At 35.4% G+C, this 24,424-nt stretch overlaps 1 protein-coding gene across 5 annotated transcripts in view; it reads right to left on the reverse strand.

Annotated features, from left to right (window-relative positions):
- The window catches only part of DMXL1 (Dmx like 1), an 82,360-nt gene that overhangs the window by 19,933 nt on the left and 38,003 nt on the right, over positions 1-24,424 (reverse strand). For 3 of the 5 annotated variants that reach the window (XM_059834063.1, XM_059834060.1, XM_059834059.1), the window contains 13 exons: positions 23,781-23,897; positions 22,277-22,501; positions 19,918-21,615; positions 19,224-19,334; positions 17,739-17,908; positions 16,478-16,575; positions 15,594-15,759; positions 14,537-14,780; positions 11,791-12,881; positions 11,333-11,524; positions 10,009-10,085; positions 9,698-9,825; positions 7,686-7,934 (listed from right to left, as the gene is read on the reverse strand). In XM_059834063.1, the coding sequence (XP_059690046.1) occupies positions 7,686-7,934; positions 9,698-9,825; positions 10,009-10,085; positions 11,333-11,524; positions 11,791-12,881; positions 14,537-14,780; positions 15,594-15,759; positions 16,478-16,575; positions 17,739-17,908; positions 19,224-19,334; positions 19,918-21,615; positions 22,277-22,501; positions 23,781-23,897 (4,566 nt within the window). The remainder of the gene's footprint in view (positions 1-7,685; positions 7,935-9,697; positions 9,826-10,008; positions 10,086-11,332; positions 11,525-11,790; positions 12,882-14,536; positions 14,781-15,593; positions 15,760-16,477; positions 16,576-17,738; positions 17,909-19,223; positions 19,335-19,917; positions 21,616-22,276; positions 22,502-23,780; positions 23,898-24,424) is intronic. The other 2 variants (XM_059834061.1, XM_059834064.1) reach the window with 2 other exon arrangements.

A 24,424-nucleotide genomic window follows, 5' to 3' on the forward strand; every position in this document is an offset into this window, starting at 1 on the left:
CTAGGAGTTGAGGGGTCCCCTCACTTCCCCCAACATTGACTTTTTTCAGAAGTGTCTACAAGACATTTATTTGAATTACATTTTTGATGACTACAGTACTCAAGTAAACAGCTTATCCAAGCTATCAGAAACATCTTAAAGCAGTTATAGCACAAATGAATAAACTAGCAAGCCTCATTTCAGACTCCTTATTTTCTTGCTAATAGAAAAGTATCAACTTCACAAATATGGAAAAAGTAACAGCTTACTTAAAAAGAGGCTCACATAACCATCTGATAACCTGAAATCATTCAGGTTCTTGGCAAATGAATTGTATTCCAGTATAGCCTTTCTGTTAGTAGAGGAGGAATGATACTGACTGTCACTGTCCCTGAGCAGTAAGTTAGTGTTCTGGCTCTCCAGAACTTTTCTGAAGTGGAAGGGATGAGGGAGAAAGGGAATCGTATTTGGAGATTTGATACAACATGGTGGTCTTCATTCATCTTCCATTACAGACACAATGGACTTGAATCCATTTCCTACTTGATTGTAAAATTTGTTTTTTTATTTTCAAATAGATACATGTAATGCATGGAGATTAGTTTCTATAGTGAAACAAGTGAATGGGTTCAAGACTTAGGTAAAACAAAAAAAGCTAAAACATTAAGATAAAAAGGAGTCGATTTTCTGAACTGCCTTTTGAAGTCCCCAAAACTTTCAAAACCTATTTAACCAAGTACTGAACATTTACTTTTTTCTTAAGCATTTCAAAATCTCCCTTTTCCAGGTAAGGATTGAAAACTATGACATCACCCAAAAGAATCACAGAACACATCTAAGCTCCACCCCACTACACTCTCTTTTTTTTTTTTTTAAGTGCAGAAAAAGCAGTTGGGGAAGAAGAGTATAGAAAAACTTTTTGGTTGCTTGTATAATTAAATGGGGTTTTTGTTTTGCATAGAGCAATAATGAGACTAGGCAGCTAGTCATAAAAGATCTCATCTGAACACCTCGTAAGTAAAGGGGAATCTGGCTTGCCTTATGATTCAAGTCTTTGGCTGATGTAACAGCAGTAATAAATAGGCTCCAAAAAAGCAAATCTGCAGGCTAGAAGAGCTGACCTGGAGATTAGATTTTCCTGTCATTGAGTTCAAGCATCAACGTGTTGGGCCAGACTGGTTGCAAAGAGGAACTAATATGAACATCACAAACGCAAATGGGTGCTTTATTGTTTTAACTTTCCTTATTCCCTTCTGCTACCAAGGGCCCACAAAAATTGACTTCCACTGAAGCTTCTGAAATTACATTCTCCTGTTAATAATGCTGGGAACGGCACAAAAAGAGCCAGCATCCCTGCGTATGCCTGGAGTGAACTACCACAAAGAAGTATTTCCTATACCCTTTTTTTGTTTACATGTTTTATCCACAGGAGACTGAGTCGTGATAGGTGCTTGAAGGACTATTTCCTTGAAAACACTTATAGGTACCCCAATCACTTGAAAACAGAAGGTCTAACACTCTGGACAAAAAAAGCACAGTGCTCATTTAAAAACAGATATATTCCACATCTAAGACTTACATGCGCATGACACAAACTGAGCCATCTGTAAACCCCAAGGGAGGCAAGATTTAAGCTGACTTTTTAAAAAAAATTTTGGGTTTTTTATACCTCACAGCTTGGATTTTTTAAAATTTTTTTTTCAAATGGGCAAATTCTCTGTTCTCACAGTGGTTGATGGATTTTTTTTTGTAATTTCTGGACCAGAGAAAACCATGTTTTTCCAAGGATTTTCAAAAACATTTCTGACCATACATGAAGATGACCATTACCACTACAAGCAGCTGAACTATAAAATAATTTATATACAGAATCTAATAAAAGCTGAAGACAGCATCTCATCTTTCATCTTGAAACTTGCATATTTTAACAGGCTGCATTGCACTACTACACTGCATCTTAATTTTTTTTTCTTGTTAGTGATATTATTTGAAATACACTTACCTCTACTAAAAGTCGCAAATATAATAGCTGTAGTACAATGCATTTTCATTTCATTATTTAAAGCTCATCAGCTAAGAGAGAGCATGCACATGCATCACTGTATGAATTTTTAGCAATTTATTAAAAAAAACAGAAATTCACTCGGCATAAAATAAGGAGCAAGTGCTGCATGATACAGAAATAAGCAAGTATATGCTTGCAGGTTGTTTTGCTAAAGAGAATTCAAAAAGCAAATGCTTTACTTTAAAACAGTACTTTTTTTCCATTCTGTTGGATCATTCTTTGTGTTTTTAAGAATACTACAGGCTAGCCATTGAAAAAAATTCAATATTTAAGGCAAATGAAAGTACAGTCATCTAAGTTCTTTGAAATACATACCACTAATGTTAATTTCTTTTTTTGCATTCTAAAAATCTTGAAATAACAAATTCATTAGAAATCTGACTTTGTCATTTGGGATTTCAGATCACTGATTACATTCACTTTCAGATTTCTCATGTATTTCTAGTTAAAACTCTTCTACATGTTTTTTTGCATTCAAAACATTTATCTTTGGTCCCATTTTACTTATAAGACAAATGCAAAATATATGTTATTTTCAAAGAATATTGGAATATTTCAGACAAGGGAAATGCTTCTATTTCTGCTGAGATCTAACACATGCAATGATATTCAAAAGACCTGTTGCCTGCATCACCTCCCTTCCACCTTCCCACGACGACCTAAAAGGCAGATCTCTTTCAATTTCCAAAAAAACTCGAAAATCAGAATTACTGTGTTTTATTAAAGACTGTGTGCAGGCATGAAGCATCAACACCCCAACATCCTATGAAAAATGCAAGTCTTCATTAAGAAACATAAAGTTATGAAGACCTCTTCTTACAAAAGCACTATCCTTGACTGCAGGCATCAACAGGTATCAGCACTGCTGAAGGCCCAAACAGAGTGGAATGACAGAGACATGACAAAGAAATACTGATTTTTTGAATCACACCTCAAATCATTTTAATAAGTGTTAAGCCCTGCACAAATTTCTAATTCTTTGGGAAGCTATGAAAGCCAACTAAAACAGCAGCCTGGTGGAAGTCCACACTGCTGGACATTTCTACTTCAAACCTAAAAAGAATTTGCATTTTGCAAGGTTACAAATCCTGAAGTTTTCCACATGATATCCTGCTTACTCACGGGCAATAGCCTGTGTGGCCAAGGTGATTAATTTAATGAATTAGCACTCAACAGTAGCAATTGCAACTAAGTTCCGTAACTGCAGTTTGATTACTATATGTAGACAAGAGTGTAAATTCTGTGTTGTATTTATGCACCATTTAATGAGTATTGTTTCACTGAAAAGTTCAGAGCAAGTATATATTAAACTCACAGATGTTTCTGAAGACATTATATACATTGTGGGTGTTTCAATAAATGGTGAATGGAAACCTCTCAAAAAATTAGATAACCACAACACCGTACTTGGTAGCATACACATATTTTGTTGCCATTTCCTGTTCTGACCATTTAAGGCTGCTTCTACTAAGCCAAAATAACTCCATCATTCACAGAGCGAACACTTCAAGACAAACTTCTGTTTTAATGGCTGACTTAACCAAGAATAAGACAGTAATAGTGAGAAGACAAAGACTTTAACAGAATAGGAAGGCCGCACAAGCAATGAAGTACTTAGTACTCCAAAATACTATAAGAAAACAAGTCCAACACTGCAGTGTCTAATTCTGAGCTGGAATTCAAGGCAATTATTCTCACATTGATGTCAAAGTTTCCATCACTAACAATATCACAGGGAATCCTGCATTAAAAAGGAGCAGTTTGGCATGGCTGTTGTAGGTCCTTACACAAGCTGGAAGGCTTTAAAACTTGAGGAACCTGTATCCTTTTATCTATTCTGAGATTAAGCCATTCCTGGAGATAAAGTCTAAAAATGAAGACTTTTTACTGTTGTTTCTGATTTGCTGGTGAAATTGAGTAGCAGATATATAGCACTGTTGGATATAGTCTGAAGGCGAACTTTTCTAGTCTGAAGCACTACCAATGCAAGTTCAGGCTTTTTTGTTGTTGTTCTGTTTTAGATTCTGGGTAAAACCTACCTCACAGTAGGTACAGCAAGCAGATAAATGCAAGACTGCTAAGGGTTTGGGGTTTTTTTACAGTTCCCTAAGCAAAACTTGGCCAAACACTAAATTAATCTTCTGTTTAGATGCTCTGTTACTCCAAGTCAGATATTTCCGAAATCTGTAATGGCAGTATGTTTTCTAGGAGGTCATGAATAATTGTTTGTGGAGAGCAAGAGAAAGCTACAAATTAATTCAAAGGATCTAACAAAAGAAATACATGCCTAAGTCTAAGAGCAGGACTGCACATCCTATGGATAAATTTTATGTGCACATCCTAGTTATCAAGGCATCTGTTTCTCACAACTCTGGTATGTTAGCAAAAGTCATCACAGGAAGAGCTGACAGTTTATCATTTCTTCCTACCAAAGTACAACTATGACAGTACTCAGAAATAATATTTGTGTTAAAACTTTTTTAATAGCTTGGAAAGTTAGGACAGTCAGCGGAGAAAAATAACTTGTCTTAGTAGTCAAGTATTATCAGATTTGTGATCTTCTACATCTGAAACCCAAAATGACAACTTTAAGTCTATAAATTGTACTTGTAAAATACTCAAGTTTTCGAAGTAGTTTTGCATTTAATTTACTCTTGTAGCATGGAATAATTGAATATATGAAATGAAATTATGGATTTCTAACTGTTAAAGCAAAATTCAAACTTTTCCTTAAGAACCCTCTGGATTATAGAGAATTTACCATGTCTATATAGACTTAAGTTACAAAACAGTTTTCTGAGGCAGTTTTGAAGAGAAAATATAAGGTAAATATGATTTGAAAAAATCTACTGTAATCAACAGTAAGGTTATTTTTCAGATGCTAATTGCCTCTTTGAAAACAAAACATATCCACAATTTTAAGACATAATGTAAATCCTCAAATGCTAACCCAGTTTGTCAAAATTATTTGCTGCAACTGCGAAAACAAGAAACACGTTTGGAAAGTATAATATATCAGGCAGCTCTGAAAAGCTATGCTTTGTCTGATCTTTACTGTGAAAGAGGCAAGAAAACAATAGTTTTTCATACAAACTAATTCCTAACAGAGCTCAGGATTTTACAAGACTACCAAGAACTATTTTTTGGTTCCTGTTTTTTAGTTTGTGTCTAAAAGAAAGATGATATATATTTAAGAGACATTTTATGTCCAAAGCTATTATATGCTCAAGTTAACTAAAGGAAAGAGCAAAAAGAGAAATCACATTACACTTTATTGGCCAGCACTGTACATAGTACTATAATCTCTGAAAACAAGTTTGAAACTTGGAGACAAACATCCACATTCAGATAAAGTGCTACAGGACTGGGGGGCAAGGTAAGGAGGAGAAGACATGCAGGACATATAGTGCTATATTAGAATTTTTAGTTTTAAGAATTTGGGGGTTTTGATCTCCATTTGAGAGCAAAAACATTTTACAAAAATCTAAAAATAAACTTAAGAAAAAAGTCTAGTTATGCATATGGGAAGCTATAAAAAGTCTAAATCGTATTATGGAAGAACATGCCATAGTTGACTGGAACAAGCATTCCAGTCACTTCTCAGTGTTCATTTCTGGGTGTCAGAAGAAAAAGGGATGACAGTAAGGGCACAAAAATATAGCTGATTCTAATTTGACTTTTTTTCCTTTTTTTTTTTATTTAAAGTGACAGAGAGAGATGCTTCTCCAAAATTCTTTTCCCCGAATTTACTCTAGATAAACACACATTAAAAACAAATAATAGACCTACAGAATCCTATATAATTATGTAAGTTGGAAGGGACCTGGTCCAATCCCTTGCTCAGGACAGGGCTGACTTAGCTGATGGCCTAGTTTGTCCAAGTTTTGAATAACTCCAAAGATGGAGACTTTACAACACCTCTCAGCCCTTCTTCCAGTGTTTGATTAACCCTACAAATTAGTATTTAAAAAGGTCCCTTCTTCCCTCAAATTTTCAGTTTCAGCTCCTTGATTCTTCCAGTAACAGTTTTACTAATTCTGTGATCAGACAGCCAGCATTCATTTTTGAGAAAAACAGGCAGTAGACAGGCCTTTAGTATACATTTCAGAATACACTTCTATGTAAAAACAATTATAATTTTAAAACAGTAGTAGCAGCAGCATTAACACACCTCAGTAGACAGTTACCAACTCCTAGGAAACTTAGAATTGCCAACAAAAGCCAGTTATGCCTTCCAACAATTCTGATATGGCAAATATATTTACCTTAACAAAACGATAATGAGAAATACTTATTCAATACCACGGAGAAAACTGATCAGATCTAGAATAAGAACTCACTTTTGATTAAAGATCTCTACTTTGAAAATAATTTTCTAAATGTCTGACAAAGTCTGTAAACAGACTACATTTCCAGTTTTCCTTAAATGCAAGGTAAGACTTTTTTATATGTAACATACATCTAATATCAATAATAACAATAATAAATTATAGAATTTAAGTTACATTTTTATATATATTCAGATGTAATGTACAAAGTAAATTTATCCTTACAAAATCTTCTTTTTGAAAAATTAGATAATCTGTAGGATCGTTGCTCTTTGATTTATAGAAGTCCAACTAAATTACAAAGCACAAATCTGTACCAAAAAGAAAAGCATTACAGACTTCATTCTGGACCTCAGAATAATTTATAATCATCTGAATTTTAAACCTGAAGGTTGTTTGCTTTCTTGAAGTGTTCTCAGACTCAAAACTGAATATCAACAGGACACCTTTTCTTTGTAATGTCTAGAACAAACACTTAGAAATCCACATGCATAATAATGCATATATTTAAGAAGCAAAACAAGCAGCTCTCCAGCAAAGATATGAAACACTTCTGATCCTTTCAAACCATGGTCAAAGTAATGTTATAATTAACATTGATTTCAAATGAAGTGTAGTAAGAATACAACAGCACTGCCGATTTTTTTTTTTAAAGGCCCAATTCAACTGCTGCTTTAGTTACAAAACTTTGCTTTAAATTTTGATGTCATGGCTTGCAAACAGAAGTTTTTCTGTCTTTCTACGTATGCAAAAAAAAAATCACACATAGCAAACTGCATGTAGAGGCCTAGTACTAAATCTCGTATCTTGCCTGAAGATTTGGTAGGACTATGAGTATTGAAGGCAGTAAGGGATTTGGAAAACCCCACACATTCCATGGAGAACACTACTACCTGATGTGGGCTAGGCATTGGGAAGTGCCTACCTGCCAAAGAGAGAAAACATACTGTATTTGTAAAATGGGAATATATTCCTGTAATGAAAGAACTGGAAAGCTTTAAAATGAACTTTAAAAACTAGGCTGTAATAGTACTGAAAATTTTCTGTTTAAGATGAACTTAACCCCCTCACATTACAGCAGTTGTACTACTTGGAAACCTTATTTCAATAACATTCACTTCTGCTTCCTACTCTCTTCTACACAATATCTATGCTAATAATTTTAGATACTTGTTTTTCTTTGCAGATCTAAAAACATATTGAATTCTTACTGAACAAGAACTATTTAAAGCAATTTCTGTTAAATTTTCATCAGTCACATAATTTTCTTAAAAAGCCTAGAAAACAAGTACAAGTAAAACAACAGAACTAACCAGTTTTTGTCTTTAATGGCAGTTGTCCTCTGCTGGGCATATGAGCTCCTCCTCCAAAGATAGCAGACCACATTTTGTTGTTAAGTGGATGAGCCATAATTCTATACAACTCATTGCTAGAATGTGTTGCTAGGCCATGGATGAACAGACTCAGATAGACTGCAGTTAGAATTTCACAAAGTAGAACTGTGAGACCTGGTTGGGCTTCCTCACCAGCAGAATTCAAGAGACGTACCAGAGCTGTTATTCCTGTTTACAAAAACAAAACACCACAAAAAAGCATGTATGTGCGCGTGAACACACTCTGGATTATCATTGGTATTTTGACTGTCAACCTACATTATTTAGTACCTTCTAGTGTAGAAAAATTCTAAGTTTTAGAGGAAATTGAAAACTCCATGAGAAAGTGGCATGCTATTTATTTTTAACAGGTTCATGTTTTAGACTAACAGTTAAAAAATACATTGCAACTTTTCAAGAATAAGAAAAAAAAAAAATCACAAAAAGCACTCAAATTTTGGGATATATCTTACATAAAACACTGGCAGCTTTAATTCAGCTCCCTGGTACTGAAACTCTATGATACAACATTTAGTTACCTTACTTAAATGAATCTTTCTTTCCCCCACGTCTCAAGCTCTTTCTTTTCTGGCTCCTCAATCCTTTCAGCAAAGGTTTAGCTCTTTATTCTCTACTTTTAATCCAGTACCTCACAGTATATTCAATACATAGCATCCAAATCTTATACTTAAGATAAAAATACTAATCTGCTCATTGACTTTCCTGTGGTGCTTGTTTCACCAGTTAGGTTTATAACTCCAGCATAACACTATAAGCTGAAATGCTATATTCTTACTTTACAGTGGTAAAACCAACCAAAAATCATGGGCATCAACTTGAACTATGGATTGTCTGACAAGTGTTCTTTCAGCCAAGTTCTAAACATCTTGTAGTGTTTTTATGCTCCCTCAAAAAGTTGTAAAGAGTTTCAGATGTGGCTCAGACCATGTCTCTTTGTACAGACAAAAGAAAATACAAACAGCAGTGGCCAAAGAATTCTGCTTTGTGTCATACTCTCCCATTTGCACATAAAGCATGTGAAGCTATTAATAAGTTAGAGAAATCAGTTCAAGGTGATGTTACCTATAAACACAACTGCTAACAATCCCTTGTCTTGTTCATTAGACATTTAACTCTGCAATTAATGAAATACAGAGAAAACAGATGACAATCTGATTTCTGTCTAAAATCTGTAGATTCAGTGACAGAACATTTTGTGGAAAAGAAAAAACAGTATAGCATCAAACACAAAGACTGCTTAAGGTTCTCCAAAAGATTTTTTTTAATGTGAAATTTTCTTATTGAAAAAACCAATACCATAATATGAAAGCAAGTTTCCTGGTTATGCTTACATTAAAGCTAGCACTGTAAACTGAACCAAATATAGACACATAGCTTACACTTCCTCTAATGTGACCAGTGTAGCTTGATTAGCATAGATCCCAGCACATGTTAAGAATTACCTGAAGTCCTACGTGGGTTTTAGAGCTACAGCAAAACATAATTCATTATAAACTTCTCATTGTCAATAGTTTCAAGTTAGTTCAAAAGTTGTACATAAGCTACAATCATTCTGAGATGGAGCACAAACCAAGATAGCCTTCTGAGTCCTTTTCAAGAGTAAGGAAGTTGAATAATGGTGAGACTGATCTGTTGCCTGCAGGGGGAGCAAGTAGAGCACAGGACAACACTTCACCCTACTTTCCATTTACTTGCCCTTTACTAAAGCCCCCACTAACATTTTTAGCAAGAGAAAGCCATATAAATCAACTTGACTTACCAGAATTACTAGCTTACAGCTTTTGAAAAATGAAGATAAAATTTCTATTATAAGAACTTATTTTTACTACACAGCTGTTATAAATACTACTAGAAAGTCCAGAGCATAGCTACAATGGATTCAAACAATTAATTTTTCCTTAAGAGGAAAGAAACAAATCAACTCTAGATACCTGGCCACTGAGCGGGTGATGTATTGGGAGTCACTGTTTCTTCTAAGCTTGCTGTTCTTAGAGAATGGCAGTGAGTTAATAGCACTGTCTGATACACTGTTCCAGTGAACTGATTTGCTTGAAATGAGCTGTGAAACAGAAAAGTGGGATGTCATATTTATAAAAAAAGTTATGTTTAAAACTATTCAAGTGATAGCCCTTTCTAAATGTAGGCAGGTGTGAGCACTGCCTTATGGTGCACTATTATACCATCACTACAGTGAGACAGTGTGTTGACCATTCTCTAAAAAGTACTTTTCATAGACCTTTACCTGTAGCTGTGGCCATCACAAAGACATTGGTAGATGCAAGCAGAGAGTGATGCTGCTAAGGTATGCATTACATATATCTGTAAGACAAAGTTTTATAGAACATATTACACTCAAGATGAACAGTGGTTAGTATCAGAGCCTTTCATGCATACAGATTTTTAACAGTGGACAAGCACTGAATATGGAAGGTATAAGCACTTATGGCAAAAATCACTTACAAAGCCACCTTCTCTTCAGAACTCATTTCAGATGAATCAATTCACTTTGCAGTGAAAGGGATGGGGAAGCACCCACTCACCCCACCTAATCACAGATCAGCTCTAGCTACAATGTTTTTATTTAAGAAACAGCAACCTATTAAACCTCTATATAACAGTCGTAAGTGATTATACCTTAAGACAGTAGCAATTTGTAGGCTCAGAATACAAAGGCTTTGCTTCAGAATGAAAATTATAATGCGAGTTAGTTTTTGACCAATTCTTGAGCAGCTCTCAGACACACACACATCATTTACTCAGTATCACACTGATCACCATTTTCATCATAGCTGATACTTTTCTTAATGTATCACAAAACACACTTACATAAAGCGCTAGAGAATCTGTTGATCAAAAAGGTTCAGTTAAAAAAATGAGTTTATTATACTTAGTTGCCTGTTCCCTCTGAAACGAAGCACAGACTAGGAACTGAGCAATCTCTTGAGTATTCTCTAGAAATCCTTAGTAAAAGTAAACATGATTTGGGACCTAGCACATCAAAACTTCAGGAAAGATTTAACCTAACACTTAAAAGTTTGGTTTCCAGTCCAAGGTTAAATAGAGAGAAAATCATACAGAAATATAACTTAAAAAACCAGACCATATTTTACTGTATGAACATATATACTGTTTCACAAAAAAGTCTGAGTTTACTGTACATCAAAACTTAATTTTACGTAGGTCTAGGACTGAAATGCAGAGTTTACCATTACTCTAACAGAAGTAATGATCATATTGTCATAAAGACAAATGTGACACTGATAGTGTAGTACAACATGTTTTCCATAACAGATGTCATCTTGGACAAATATCCAGTCCTGAGACAGGCCAATCTACCTCAGCTTGTTGAACCAGATGCTCAGCACCTCAACAATAAGTAATAATCAGTGGACTTTATTTTAGTCCAAGGTAAGTACTGAAGAAAATATTTATGTTCCACAGTTTTATTACTTGTCACACACAGGCACATGAGAAAGTTTTCATGCTGTCAGAAAAAGATTCATGACTTCAGCAAACCGGACAATGACAACAACAACCACCTCAAACAACTATAAAAAAATACACACCTTGTTATTCTGAGTATCTGGATGAGGTGGCGAATCAAGGTTTATTATGGCATGTAATATATCATGAGTTAAGTTACCAAGATGTAGCAACGGATTAGCCACCACTGTTTTGGCACTAGCTGTGCAAGCAAATAGGAGAGGTATGGAGCTTTGCTCTGGTAGAGGGCTGGAAGGTATCTGTATTGACTGCTCCTAAAAACAAGCAAGAAACACACACACAAAGTGATAGTATACCTTCCTAAAGGGAACAGAAGAACTTTTCAAAGAGGGGAAGGGGATTCTAAACAACAAAAAAACATAACCTGCAGAAAACACAACATGTTAAAACCAGTATTAAACATATTCTAAAACAGATGCATGCTATAATAGGAAAACTTCAACAATAATATGAAACACGTCCAAGAAAATCAGCAACAAACCTGAAGCAGAGAAAACACAAACTAAGCTGTCCCACATACCTGCTGAGATTCCTGCAATAGGAGAATTAATTCCATTCTGACAGATGCCAAACCTCCACCATGAGAGCCATGAAGTATACAGTAACTAAGGAACATTCTTAGGAGAGACTGATATTTCAGGAGCCATTGACGTCTTTTCTGAAAGTCTTCTTTCTGTAGCATATTTTTTTGCTGGTCAGCTAAGTCTTCAGTGTTCTCATGCAATGTAGCTTCCTCTGGCATCACACTAATTCCTGACTGTATCTCTTCTACTTCAACACTATAATCACAGGTCTTTTGAAGAGCTACCACTTCTCTTTCAAGCCACTGATAAAGCTGATACCTCAACTTCCCACCATCCACCTCATAACCAGTGGACAGCGTACGAAGCTCCACAGTAAGAATTTTCAGGCATGCTCTAAACTTCAGCTGTGCTGAAATTATATCTTCTGATGGACTTAGAATATCTTTGTCATCAACTACACTGAAAGATTCTGTGTAGCTAGAACTTGTTTCACATAATTTTTCAGCTTTCTTCAGAGGTTTTAGCTCCTTCATTATGAGGGAAGAATCTTCACTCTCATCACTTTCATCACCGTCTGACTGTAGTTTCAAGTGTTCATCCTGGAATATCACCCTTGGCTGGCTCCAGTCAAAGGAAAGAGTTGAATTTGAATGTTTTCCTGATGAACAATCTGAAGATGAACCTAGACCATTCAATACTGGCTGTGACCAATCAACACTGGAAGACTGGTCTTTTGTTTCCAACTCTTTAACTGGAGAAGACGGTGAGAAATCTTTACTAGTATCCATTAAACTAGAGGATCTACAGAAAGACTTTGACCTCTTGACAACTTTCGGCATCTTTGATAACACTTCTAAGGCCAACATAGGACAACCAGCTTTTAGATGAGCATATGCAGTGGTGAAAAACAGCCGTCTTTCGCCTAAGTTGATTTTGTCAGCTAAACCATTTTCCACTGTTAGGCAAATGTGTGTGGAAGATGTATCAGAAGAGCCAAAATGACGTCTCAACAAGAGAGGATGTGTTCTTAAGTAGTTATAGAAGTTAAACACTGCAGGGTTACAACTTGATAAGCCATCTCCTTCATCTGAAAAGATATTGCATCATGAGGAAAATATACCATTCTGTATGAAATAATCCATCTGCAAAGTTCTAAATTCATCAGAAAGCTATTAGGTCTTAATATTCATTCTATTGTTCACTTCATTGCACCCCAATTTCCACCTTTATCATTTGAATATCTTGGGAGGGAGGCATTGCCAAACCTAATCACTACTAAAAAGAGAAGTTTGAGTGGGAGAGCAGCAAAGACCTTTAATTTAAAAACAGCTGCCATTTCTTTTCCTTGCAGTCAGGCCAGTTCTACCGCAGTCAAACAAGACCACATTCCTGTTCACTTTAGATTTCTGAAGTCTCCATCACTAAACAACAATAAAATGTTACATCTTACTAAAGATTTTTCTTAAAAATAAAAAAGTATTTTTAAAAATTTTGGATTAGTATTTTTTATTTTGTCTACCTCTTGACAAAAATGGAATTTATAATAAAACTAGGACATCCATAACATTTATACATATTGATATCAGTATTACATACAAATAAATTAATTACACAACAGTGCAGCACCTACACATTTTATTTTCATTTCCAAAACCACAACCCAAAAACCCCTGAAAAGATATGAGCATCAGCACAGGATGACTCACACAGCTTTCAAACAGTCCCAGTTAGCTGAGATGTACCCTTACTGTTTCCTCTATTAGGAGTTATGGTACAACTAACTACACATAATAGGAAAAACGTACATGAAAGAACACCTTTTAAGTAAGCAAATAAAGCAAAACACCACAAACGAGCCACTGAACTGATTAAAGAAGAATTAGTAACATTAAAAAAACCTATTTTACACAGGAGGATGTGACCAAGACAGAAACAACTGAACACTATAACCCTCATTTGCTCAATATTATCCTGAGGCATGTAACTTCTAGTGAAACCAGTTTTTAAAATTAATTACACAAACTCTGGGGATTCGAATCTTCATTTATCCCCATCAAGTTTCTCTCAGTAGCCAGGACTAAAAATCAGCTAGCATGCTAACTACTAGGGACCTGAAACATTTAACTTCCTTGAGAACATTAACTTTAGGAAATAATACATCTGATTCTTAGAAGGCCTATAAAGCTAGCAAGTGCACAGGGAAAAGAATCACTTCAGGAGACTTCCAGGCTATTTCAGGCACCACATGCGCCTCCTTGTATCATAGTTAATATCGAAGTTTTTTCTATGCCGGTTTATCATTGTGGTCAACCATTCTTCCCAAGGACTAAAAGCTACAAAACACCATGTCTTCCAGACTCTCCTATGTAACTGTACAATCAGAAATCTTTTCCTACGTTGTGATGGAGGCAAATTAACTCATTAAGTTAATTTGTCTCTTCATCTTTAAGCTGCTGCTGGAAAAACAGCTGCATCACTGCAGGGTCATTCTCATTATGCTGATATTCATATACTTAAAAGGATAAATTAAGTATCCATTCACGAGATACAGGATAACAATAACACAGTCACCACATTTATTCTAAAAACCACACACATGGCTACAGCAAGCTATTTACTAGCAACGGTAACTATGCAGTACCTGGTCTTGTTCAGACTATGGTTTAAGAAACTACTACTTAAATGAACAAATAGTTAAAACCAACCTAACAGGCAAAATATTCATATTCTTACCTCCTCCACCTTCAATAGAATGTTTAATCAACGTGTCAAGAGCCTTGCTATAATCTTCCAAAATCCAGTAAGCCATACTTCGCAGAAAAGGGTCACAGTGCATGTTTCCTGAGCTCTCTTTTCCAGGAAACACACTTCCCAAAATTCTCTTCTGTAGTACAGATTTGTAAGTACTACATACTTCAAACTCCGACTCATAAAGTCTTGATATTACAAGAGCCAATTGAATGTCATTCAGTTTTTCAAGGCAGACCTAATTGAAAATAAATATATTCAGAGGACCGAACATTATAATTTCTCCTCTGGTTAAATGACCACAAGACAGGAAGTGACATGAATCTGTTAAGACTGAGATAAGTAGGTCTATCAAATCCATCAAAAATTAGCAGGACCTATGCAGAATAGCTGTGGCCTACTATTATACGCAAGATCTGATTTGCAATTCCTTCAGTTTAAGTCTGACATGACAACAGATCTTTGAAATCAATTGGCTTCTATAAATCATTGTCAGTATGCACATGCCACCTCTTGAAGCTGGATGTTTTGGTTACAAAGCTTTATGGAACAAATCCTTCATTATCGAAGAGAAATTTCCTCCCAACTTCTCAATTCAACAGACCCAGGAAATAATTTTTTTTTGTGAAGGGATTCTAGGAGCCAACCCACACCACTGCCAAAAAGCCGCCTTTTTCATATTTCGAACTTCCTAATGAAAAACTAGGTTGTCTTCACATATGACAGCACAGACAATCTGAAAGCAAGTTAATGGGAGGTAGGCCTCTTAATATTATTCTGGAGAAATTAACCATGGGACTTTTTAGTATCACTAATGAGAGAACTAAAACAGAATCAAAGGATTTGTATTTGTCAACAGATCAAGGATTTGTATTTGTCATTAATCGGGGTGGGGGGTGGAGCGGTGGCAGGGGGAGGAAGGGAAAGAGCACAAACAAACCACAATCTCAGGGGTCATACTAATGCAAAAAGTGAGTTACAGTTGATATGTTTCTAAGTTTGGGACAATATAACAGTCTTAAACATAAAACCAAGTTCATTATTTTATTACCTCCACTGCATCTTTTAAGTGTCCTGCCAACAAGAAAAATGCTGCAGAATGTTCAAAACGCTGTTTGCCAAGCAAAGAAAAAGCATTCTTTAATGCTGCTTTACGCCATCTGTCCTCAGTAAAGTTGTTTCCAAAAAACTGTGTCATTTTAGTATCTTTTTGGGACCTGCATATTGAACATAATTGATAAAAATATTGTATATTTTACTAGATGCATTATGGCCCTTCCATTTCCTCAGATGCCAGTAGAATTTTACACAGATCTTTTCATTAGGAAATGCAGAGGCTTTCACCACACTGGGAACATAGGAGACTTCAAATTTAAAAATAACAAAAACTTTAGTAAATGCAAAAAATAATGGTATTTTCAGTTACGCTGATACAAATAGAGAAAAGCTTTTTTTCCCAGGTGAACTCTTAAGTGACAATGCAAACTACTTTTAAGAAGTTTGCAACGTTGAACTTTGTATTATGAAACGTCAGTTTGAAAGACAGACTTCATTCAGTCCTCTGAACTTAAGGTAAAATTTGTAACAACAAACACTTTTCTAAAAGATAACCATGTCGTTCCACACACTACACAGGCAGTCCTCAAGAGTAAATGAGAATTAAGCAGTGACTGCAACTACAGTAGATTTGAAACTAAAACTTGAAGCATCTACCTTGAGAAACAGCAACTAAATTAACTCAGTGAATACAAGAAGCTTAAAATTAGTTTTAATGTAACCTTAAAATTTAATTTCAATGTAGACTAATTTAGAAAACGAATCTCAGCTTTCAATGATAATATTTGTGCTTCTTTCGGATTACCATCACATTCAACTTTTTTCCCAAAATTATACCAGACAGTATCAAACTCAATGTAAGAACTTCATGTCTCCCACCTGTATAATCCCCAGATCACAGTCTTCTTTTTCATTGCAAGGTAAAAAATGGCCGCATCAAGTGGATCATTGTTGCGCTGAAAGGCTGCTTTAGCCACCTGTGAAGACAGTTCAACAGCAAAAAAAACAAACAAAATTTAAATGAATCTTAAATGGGATTCCTGTTGCTACTGGTATCCCATGCCCCACAGTGTTTGGAAGTTCTCTTTAATATAGGATCCCTCCTCTCATTACGAGTCTGACATGAGAACGTTTGAAGACATCACAGCTTCAACCTCTTGTTTTTGTCTGATATCATTTAGCTAACGTTTTTCCAGTTTTAGAAGCTTTTTGGCAGATGAAACGGGAATGCCTACATCTGAAATCAGTTCCTGAAATCATAACAAAATCCGTTTATTAGTTGCTCTGGTAATCAAAGGACAGATGGAGTCTTGAAGAACAGGCTGGGACCAGTCACAACAGGAGAAAAATTGTTTCCACAAGATTACTCTTGTAAGTTGGAAAGGAAAAAGGGGTAAGTGGCAGCAAGAATAGTCCAAGACCCATGTAAGGTAACCTAAATGCAGGCCCAGAATACTTGGAATTCTTTAAATGCAAGGCAGGTAAGTTTCATAAAGTGATGGATTAATTGCAGAAGATTGAAAAGTAAAAGTAGAGACATGCATTTTACCACTTTGTGCTTTGTAGTCAAAGTATCTTGTGCATGTCATTTTCCAGCTCAATACACTTGGCTTTTCCAAGAGTTTAAAACAAGTGATAACAAAGTTAGGCTTACTGCTGCATCTGTGATGATTAAAATAGATATTTTAAAAAAAAAAAGCCAAACAAAAGAATGGAAGGTTTTGTTATCATGGAAATGTATCAATTAGCAAGACAGATGTACATCATCTTAGTTGACCCCACTTCTGACAGGTTTCTAAGGATAACCTCTTTCCATAACTTTTTTCCTAATTTTACTATATAATACAACTATACGCTCAATCTATATCTTGAGCATCCACAATAAGCAGATTACAGTGGCACCTTCAAGATGGAATATCTAAAAGCCCAAAATGTACTTGACACTGGAATTTGAATCCTAAAGTACAGTTAAATACAAAACTTCATACAATAAACTATATGTACTAAAAAATACAGCATGAAACATTCAGAAACACTGGACATATCTAAAAATTTAAAACCACATAAATATGAGGTAAACACCAGAGGACAGCTGTTTGAAAAAAGTTTGGTAATTTTTTTTTCAGAATGCTATGTTTACCTTTTCTATGCATTTCCGCAGGCTATGGATATTTCGAACCCACCATCCTATACCCATAGCCCTGAGTTCTGACCATGTTGGATCTCCTTTCTGCACTGCAGGGAGCATGCTCAGTAGTTCTTCTTCCGCTACTGAATGAAACGCCCAGGCAAAATGACTAGTAGATAAGCCTACATAATAAGCCATTAAAAGAAAAAAAAAAAAAAGAAGAAATTCACTAATAAAATAATCCAGACTCTGAAGTCAAGGCGGTGGGAAAGGGAGAAGGGAAGCAGGTTGAATTGTTTATTTCGGATTTTTAAGTGCCTTGCTGATGAGACAAAAGAAATTTAAGAATATTTGTAAGCACTGCAAACAAAATATTAAAGAAAGCTCATACAGATGAAAACATTTTGTCACCTGCAAATTCTTTATGTACGTTTGCAAGGAACAGAGTTACTGACTGAAGCTCAAAATACACTTGTAGTGGGTGGCATTAAGACTAGCCCAGATACAAAGTGCAACATACTGATTAAACTTTTCAAAGTTTTGAACAGTAGGTTCACTATTTTGACGTGGATTAAAAAATGCAAAGTTTCAGATATTCACAGTAGAATACAGGTTTGAGGATAGAGATAAAAAGATAACTGGAAGAAAAAAATTACATGAGGAAGATAGCAATTACTAAGCAGCAGCATAGCTGGCTATGGATAATTGCAGCTCTAGTGAGGCCCAGGAGATGCTTCTTTGCACAGAAGCACACTCAACTGCACCTCTGCAGATGCCTTGGAGGCACTTCTAAATCTTAACAATTTCTGAGCTCAGCAGAAGCATCTCAGCTGAAGGTATTCCATCAGAGAGCTAACTCAGCAGTACTCTGTTGTGGCAGTCCTGGCAAATTCCCACCTCTGATGGAGCTTACGAGTGACAAGCCATGAGACTGGAAATGCCATCAACTGTCACGATGACTAATGAAAGGGTAGTCCTTTAGATTTGATTAGGCCTAATCAAATCCATCTCATTCAGTCATCTGCAGTATCAGGTTGTACCTACTTAAATCTATACCAAAGAAAACTACTTGAAATAGTTCATTGGATAATTACAGTAAGCATATGAAAAAACATTTAAAGTCTGAGTAGACTGTAAGATTTTTTCCAAATATGTATTAAAAAAGTAAACACGTGCTCTATTTTCTACTGCATTATTCCTGCAGAAGGTTATTGGAACAACATGGTACTAGAAGTACAGAAAAGCCAGCTCTTTTGGGGAAATAGAAAAAAAATTAAAACTAAAAAATTGTTAGAAAAAAATCGCTTCAGTTCCAAGACCTCTACCTAAAATAAAAAAGACATTTCCTGCTCTGGCATACATTCATATTGAACAATTTTTAAAAAACCAAACAACAAAATAACTCATTAGTTCTGCAGAGGCATGCCAATAGCACAGCTATCATAGGTACAGCTACATCACTAAAATGCAGCTCATCTAAGAAAACACATCAGTTACCTTGGTGAAGTAGTTGAGCTCGATGTACAGGAGGCAGTGAAGTTGTTAAAAATGTGTGAAGCCTAACAGCCAATAAAAATTTTAAACCACACTCATCAAGAGTTTCTCCACCTGAAATTAAATATTTTTTACACACACTTTAGAGAAACTACCAAAAGTAGCTATTGCATGTCTTAATAGAAGAAATACTTTACAATTCCGTGATTACTAATCCTTTAAATTCATAAATATAATAGCTTAATTCATAATTCTTCCGTTCGAGGAAAGGGAGAGAGGAAAATTTCAAATATAAAAAGTTCTGAAGTTATTTGTTCTTAATGCAAGAAACAGAAAAAGTGTTATATAAAAGAATTCCATAAAGTTATTTCTCAATTTCTCTACATACTGCAACAAACATCGGCCATTAAGAAAGTTGTCTCTTCAAAAGTGAATTAGAAACAGTTATGGTATGTGGACTGATGGACTAATACTGGCATTAACAGTTAGCAATACAAGATTTGATTTTCTGAAAGTTTGAAGTCTTGAAACTTTAGTTAAACAGTAAATACTGTGATGACACAGGAAATAATACAGGCTAGACTATGAAACAAAACTACGACATGCTTTCATAAGCCACAAAAATATTCCAAAATAGGAAAATTTAAAAGAAGTTGTGAGGCACAGTAGTACATTTAACTTGGAAGAGACAGCTTACCCTGATTTCTGTCTCTACTTTCTCCAATGTCAGTACTGGTAGTAGCAATTGTATCTGCCAAGGCCATCAATGACATTTGCTCCATTCTAGTCAGACCTGGCAAGCTTGAATGAAGCAAATGACGAGAAAGGACTTGAGCATGCTCTGGTCCAAAGTAAGTTGGGCTATACTGAGAAAGATCGATGACTTTTGGTTTCAAACTGTCGTCTTCTGCATCAAATGTAACAAGTTCATCTGTACTTATAACAGCATTTTGGAAGAGATCTTCGTAATTGTCATTGGGCATATCTTTTTTATTTTGACTATTTTGATTATTAGACTTCTCTGAACAGGAATGAGATGAATCATCATCCGCAGCAAGCAGAGCATACAAAGGCAATGGTGGAACAGAGTCTATTTCAATATAGTCTGTTGTCTCAGTTTTGCTGAATGTTTTGGGATCTCTTGCAGTACTTCCACTAGCACTGATGGTCAGAGATCGGAGCTTCTTATCATGATTAGGTTCAGATTCATTTATAGCAACAACTTCTCCAGCAATGCACTTCACCAGATGGGACAGAATGGCTTTTGCTCTACGTACTTTACCAAGATCCATGAGTTCCAACAGTTGATACGGATGGTACTGAGGTAAAGTGGGAGATAATGCATGAGCTGCCTCAAAAAGACCAGAATCTTCCATTTCCATAGACAGATCACAGGCAGACCTTTTCCCACTAAGTTTCTGTGCAAGGCTGGCCATAGATCTGGTCAAGGTTCGCTTTGGTGGATGCAGACCTGAGGCGGCTGACTGGCTTTGTTTCATTAAGCTAGTTATACACGGCGTACTTCCACCGTAGGAATCTGTACTAACTAGTTGCTGCTTGGAAGGAGATTGCCACTGGGAATAAACATGCATTTCACAATCCATTCCAACTACAAGAATGCCATCACGCACCCAAGACAAGGAGACTGGAAAAGGAGGTGACCCTTCTACAGATGAAACCAAGTCAACACAACGCAGCAGAACAAACCTAGAAACGGTTGTAGCCTTTGTACTGCCACTATGGGAGATTGCTACAATCTCCTTACCATTTTGTTCTTGCATTTTCCCAGACAGCTGACCAAACATATAAAGTTTTGATCCAATTCCCACTGTTAGAATATGTGAACCATCTTCCCTAGACATCCAATCTAAGTGTACCAAGTGCTTAGTGCTGGGCATAATATTCCCACCATGAGACAGCGAAATGTCTTGTCGATTATATGCCACTAAATTACTATCAATACTAACACCAGAGTCTAACATGGTGCCTATCTCATCTAAATGAAGAGTCTGTTCTAGAATCCAGGAAGAACCCCCTGTAGATTCACATTCAAAAATGCTAACATGCATTATAAAATCTTGAGAAAGATGACTATTTTTAGATGCTACCTGCTTGTATGCTACTGCTAATCTGTTTGTGTGTGCACAGCTAACTTCAGCTGGCCTTCCTGGAACATTAATAGCACTACTACTAAGAAGTCCATCCTCAATCAGTAATGGCCATTCTTCCCATACATATGTAACGCTACTATGTCCACTATATTCTGGCATGGAAGATGCTGATGATTCAGTGGTAACTCTGCACCTCCAGAATCGAACTTTTCCATCAGAGCATGAAGTAGCCAGCAGATACGGTGCACGACAAACAGGATATATGGAAGAAGAACTCAGATGTCCTAAAATTAAATAGAATACACTTTTACTGGGGGAAATATGAAAAAGCAAGCAAAAAAGTAAAGGCCTTTCTATTGAGTTATCATGTTATTATTCTGAAACAAAAAAATATTAGCACTTCCTCACAAAGAGGTCTGTTTGCAGGGCTTCACAAAGGTGACAACATGACAAAAATACTATTAAACCATTTTACCCTTAGTTTCCATTTCAAGCTCTAGAGTAATCGAATTATATGATTTAAACCTGAATATTAATATCTATCATCTCTCCCATCAAACAAACATTTCCCATTCAGAAATCTAAGAAACTTTATAAAATATTTTTAGAAAACTACTGATGGAAGCATTAAATTTTAAGTATAGATCCTACAAAAAACATCATGAATGACTGCAAAACCAAATTTGTGTTTCTATAATTCCTTTTATTGCAAGAATCTGGAATTCAATAAACATTATACCTTAAATAAAAACTTTATTTTTATATTAGTTCCAGGATTGAGATATAAAGTCAGGGGAGCAAGTTTTAGCAAACCTTTTGGATCAACATATAGGCATTTTAATTTTAACAACAAATATCAAACTTACTGTTACTTTGTTTCTATTTTAAGAACAAAGTCAGGAAGGCAAGGATTCTTTACTTTATTCTTTAAAAAAAATTACAAACCTGCTGATGGCTTTACACTTATTATCTCTACTCCTTCTGGCAAGTTCAGCTCTTGACTATACACCATTTTGGAAGAGAGAGTAAGCCAGCTGGTGCTCTGAAGGTTTGCTCTACAGGCCTGATACTTCTGAGTGAAAGGTGATTGGATCTTCTCTGGATCTGGTGAAGAATACAATTCTTCCGTTTGTGTTGCTGCTTCAGGTATATTTGAATCTATCTTTTCATCTAAAAAAGTTTGTATTGTTAATTTTAAAAAGTCTATTATTTCTTTTAGCCTAAGAAGTAATTTTACTCATCTCAAAAGTTCCAAAAAGACCGATACAACATGACTTAAAAATTTACTTTCATTTTAATGGAACGTGTTCCGAAATTCAGATTTAAAGATAAATACTAGTACAGCTCAGATTAAATACTTCTGAAATTCTAGAACTGCTGAGAAGTTATAGCTTTAAACTCTCCAGACTTAAAACAATCAAACTGTAACCAGAAACAAAACAACTGCAGATGAAAGAGGTATGTATGTGGTTATCCACAGAAATTAACACTTCATGAAGCACAAAATACCTGCAGCTAAAGAAAATTAAATAAGACCTCTCTGTCTTACCTTAAAAATTGGGGAAAGGCATTCTTCAAAAAAGTTTTATTAATATTTGCTTAAAATGTGGGATCTCTGAGATTATGTGATATGAATGCTTCATTACTCTTTTTTTTAAATAAAACTCAACACTTGAAGTATGAATTTGATGGATTTGGAACATGAAGATTGTCAATAGGTTGATTGAAAAGCCTTCTCTGTAATGTCCTCATCATATAAGTAGATAAGAAAATTTGGATCTTTAGTCTCCTCACCAACTTATAAACTCATTGCAATAATACTTAAAATAACTGAAGAAATTCTGCCTTTGAAAGCAACGCTAGGACAAATACCAATTTGGTTTAAATGACAGAAACATGCATTATAACAGATTCCTCTGGTATGTAGCGAATGCCAGCTTTGTTTTCCTAAAATCTTCAAATGTTAACAGAAAACTACTGAAGTATATCTTAGCTTACTTAAAAAGTTTTGTAGTTTTCGTGGTAGTTTGGTAGTCTGAAAAAGAACCAGCAGATTTCAGAACTTTAGAATTATTCATAATTGTAATTGTATCTCTGACATTTAGGTCCAATATAGAACTTAGATGTAAACTCAAAATTGCAGAACAAAAACTTCTGAGAAGCAAAACATCTGAACTGTTAAGCTGTATTAAAACCAGACAAATATATTCACCCTTAGAATGAACAAAAAATACCAAACTTTGGGCTTAGGCTGAACTCAAAAGCTTCAGCATTCTGAACATTAAGAAGTAATCAAGAAAGAATGGGTTGCGATGAAAGCTTGTAATGGAAGAATCATGGATTCTTCTCAAAAAGCTGAAATACAATTTAGAATATGCTGAATAGCAGACATATTTACATGATAGTGACTTCTTTTTTTAAACAGAAAACTACAAGAAAGAGGGCTTACCTACTGAGACAGGAACTGACTTCAAATGTAAATGCCACATATGTAGTAATGAATGGTTTTGAGTATACTCTATTACTATTAAGTAGAATTTTTCAGAGAATCCATTCTGTTGGTTTCCTGGTGAAATTCAGAACAGGAAGATCTGAGAGGTTATTCACCTGAAAGCAGAACTAAATTCTGCTGGCTAGCAAATAATCATATTAAGCTATTGCGGCCTAATACTGAAATGCAATGGTCTGACTGCATCCAACTGTTATATTAGTTTCCTCAGCATTTTATCACAAGCAATAACCATTACAATCATAGGTACATGCATGAAAAACCGTCATTGTTTTCTTATAGAGCAGACAAAATATTTGCCTGAATTTGCTGTGTTTAAAGTTAAATCCCAGAATGTACTCTCAGCTCTACACCTTTGTCTTTTACATGCTTGTCTCTTGCAGTTTCTTAGATATCTGTTACTGGCAACTGTAACAGTTAAGACAGTGAGCTAGACAGAGCTTTGGCCTTTAATGTATAAAAAGTGTACAAGTTACATCTAGAGAGCAAATGCCATGTTGCAAAAGCTGTTGGGAAAGTCATAGCCTAATCTAGTGGATAGGCTCATCCATCACAGCCGAGCCAAACCGACTAGATAGTCTGGA

This window comes from Gavia stellata, chromosome Z (genome assembly GCF_030936135.1).
Source record: "Gavia stellata isolate bGavSte3 chromosome Z, bGavSte3.hap2, whole genome shotgun sequence".
NCBI lineage: Eukaryota > Metazoa > Chordata > Aves > Gaviiformes > Gaviidae > Gavia > Gavia stellata.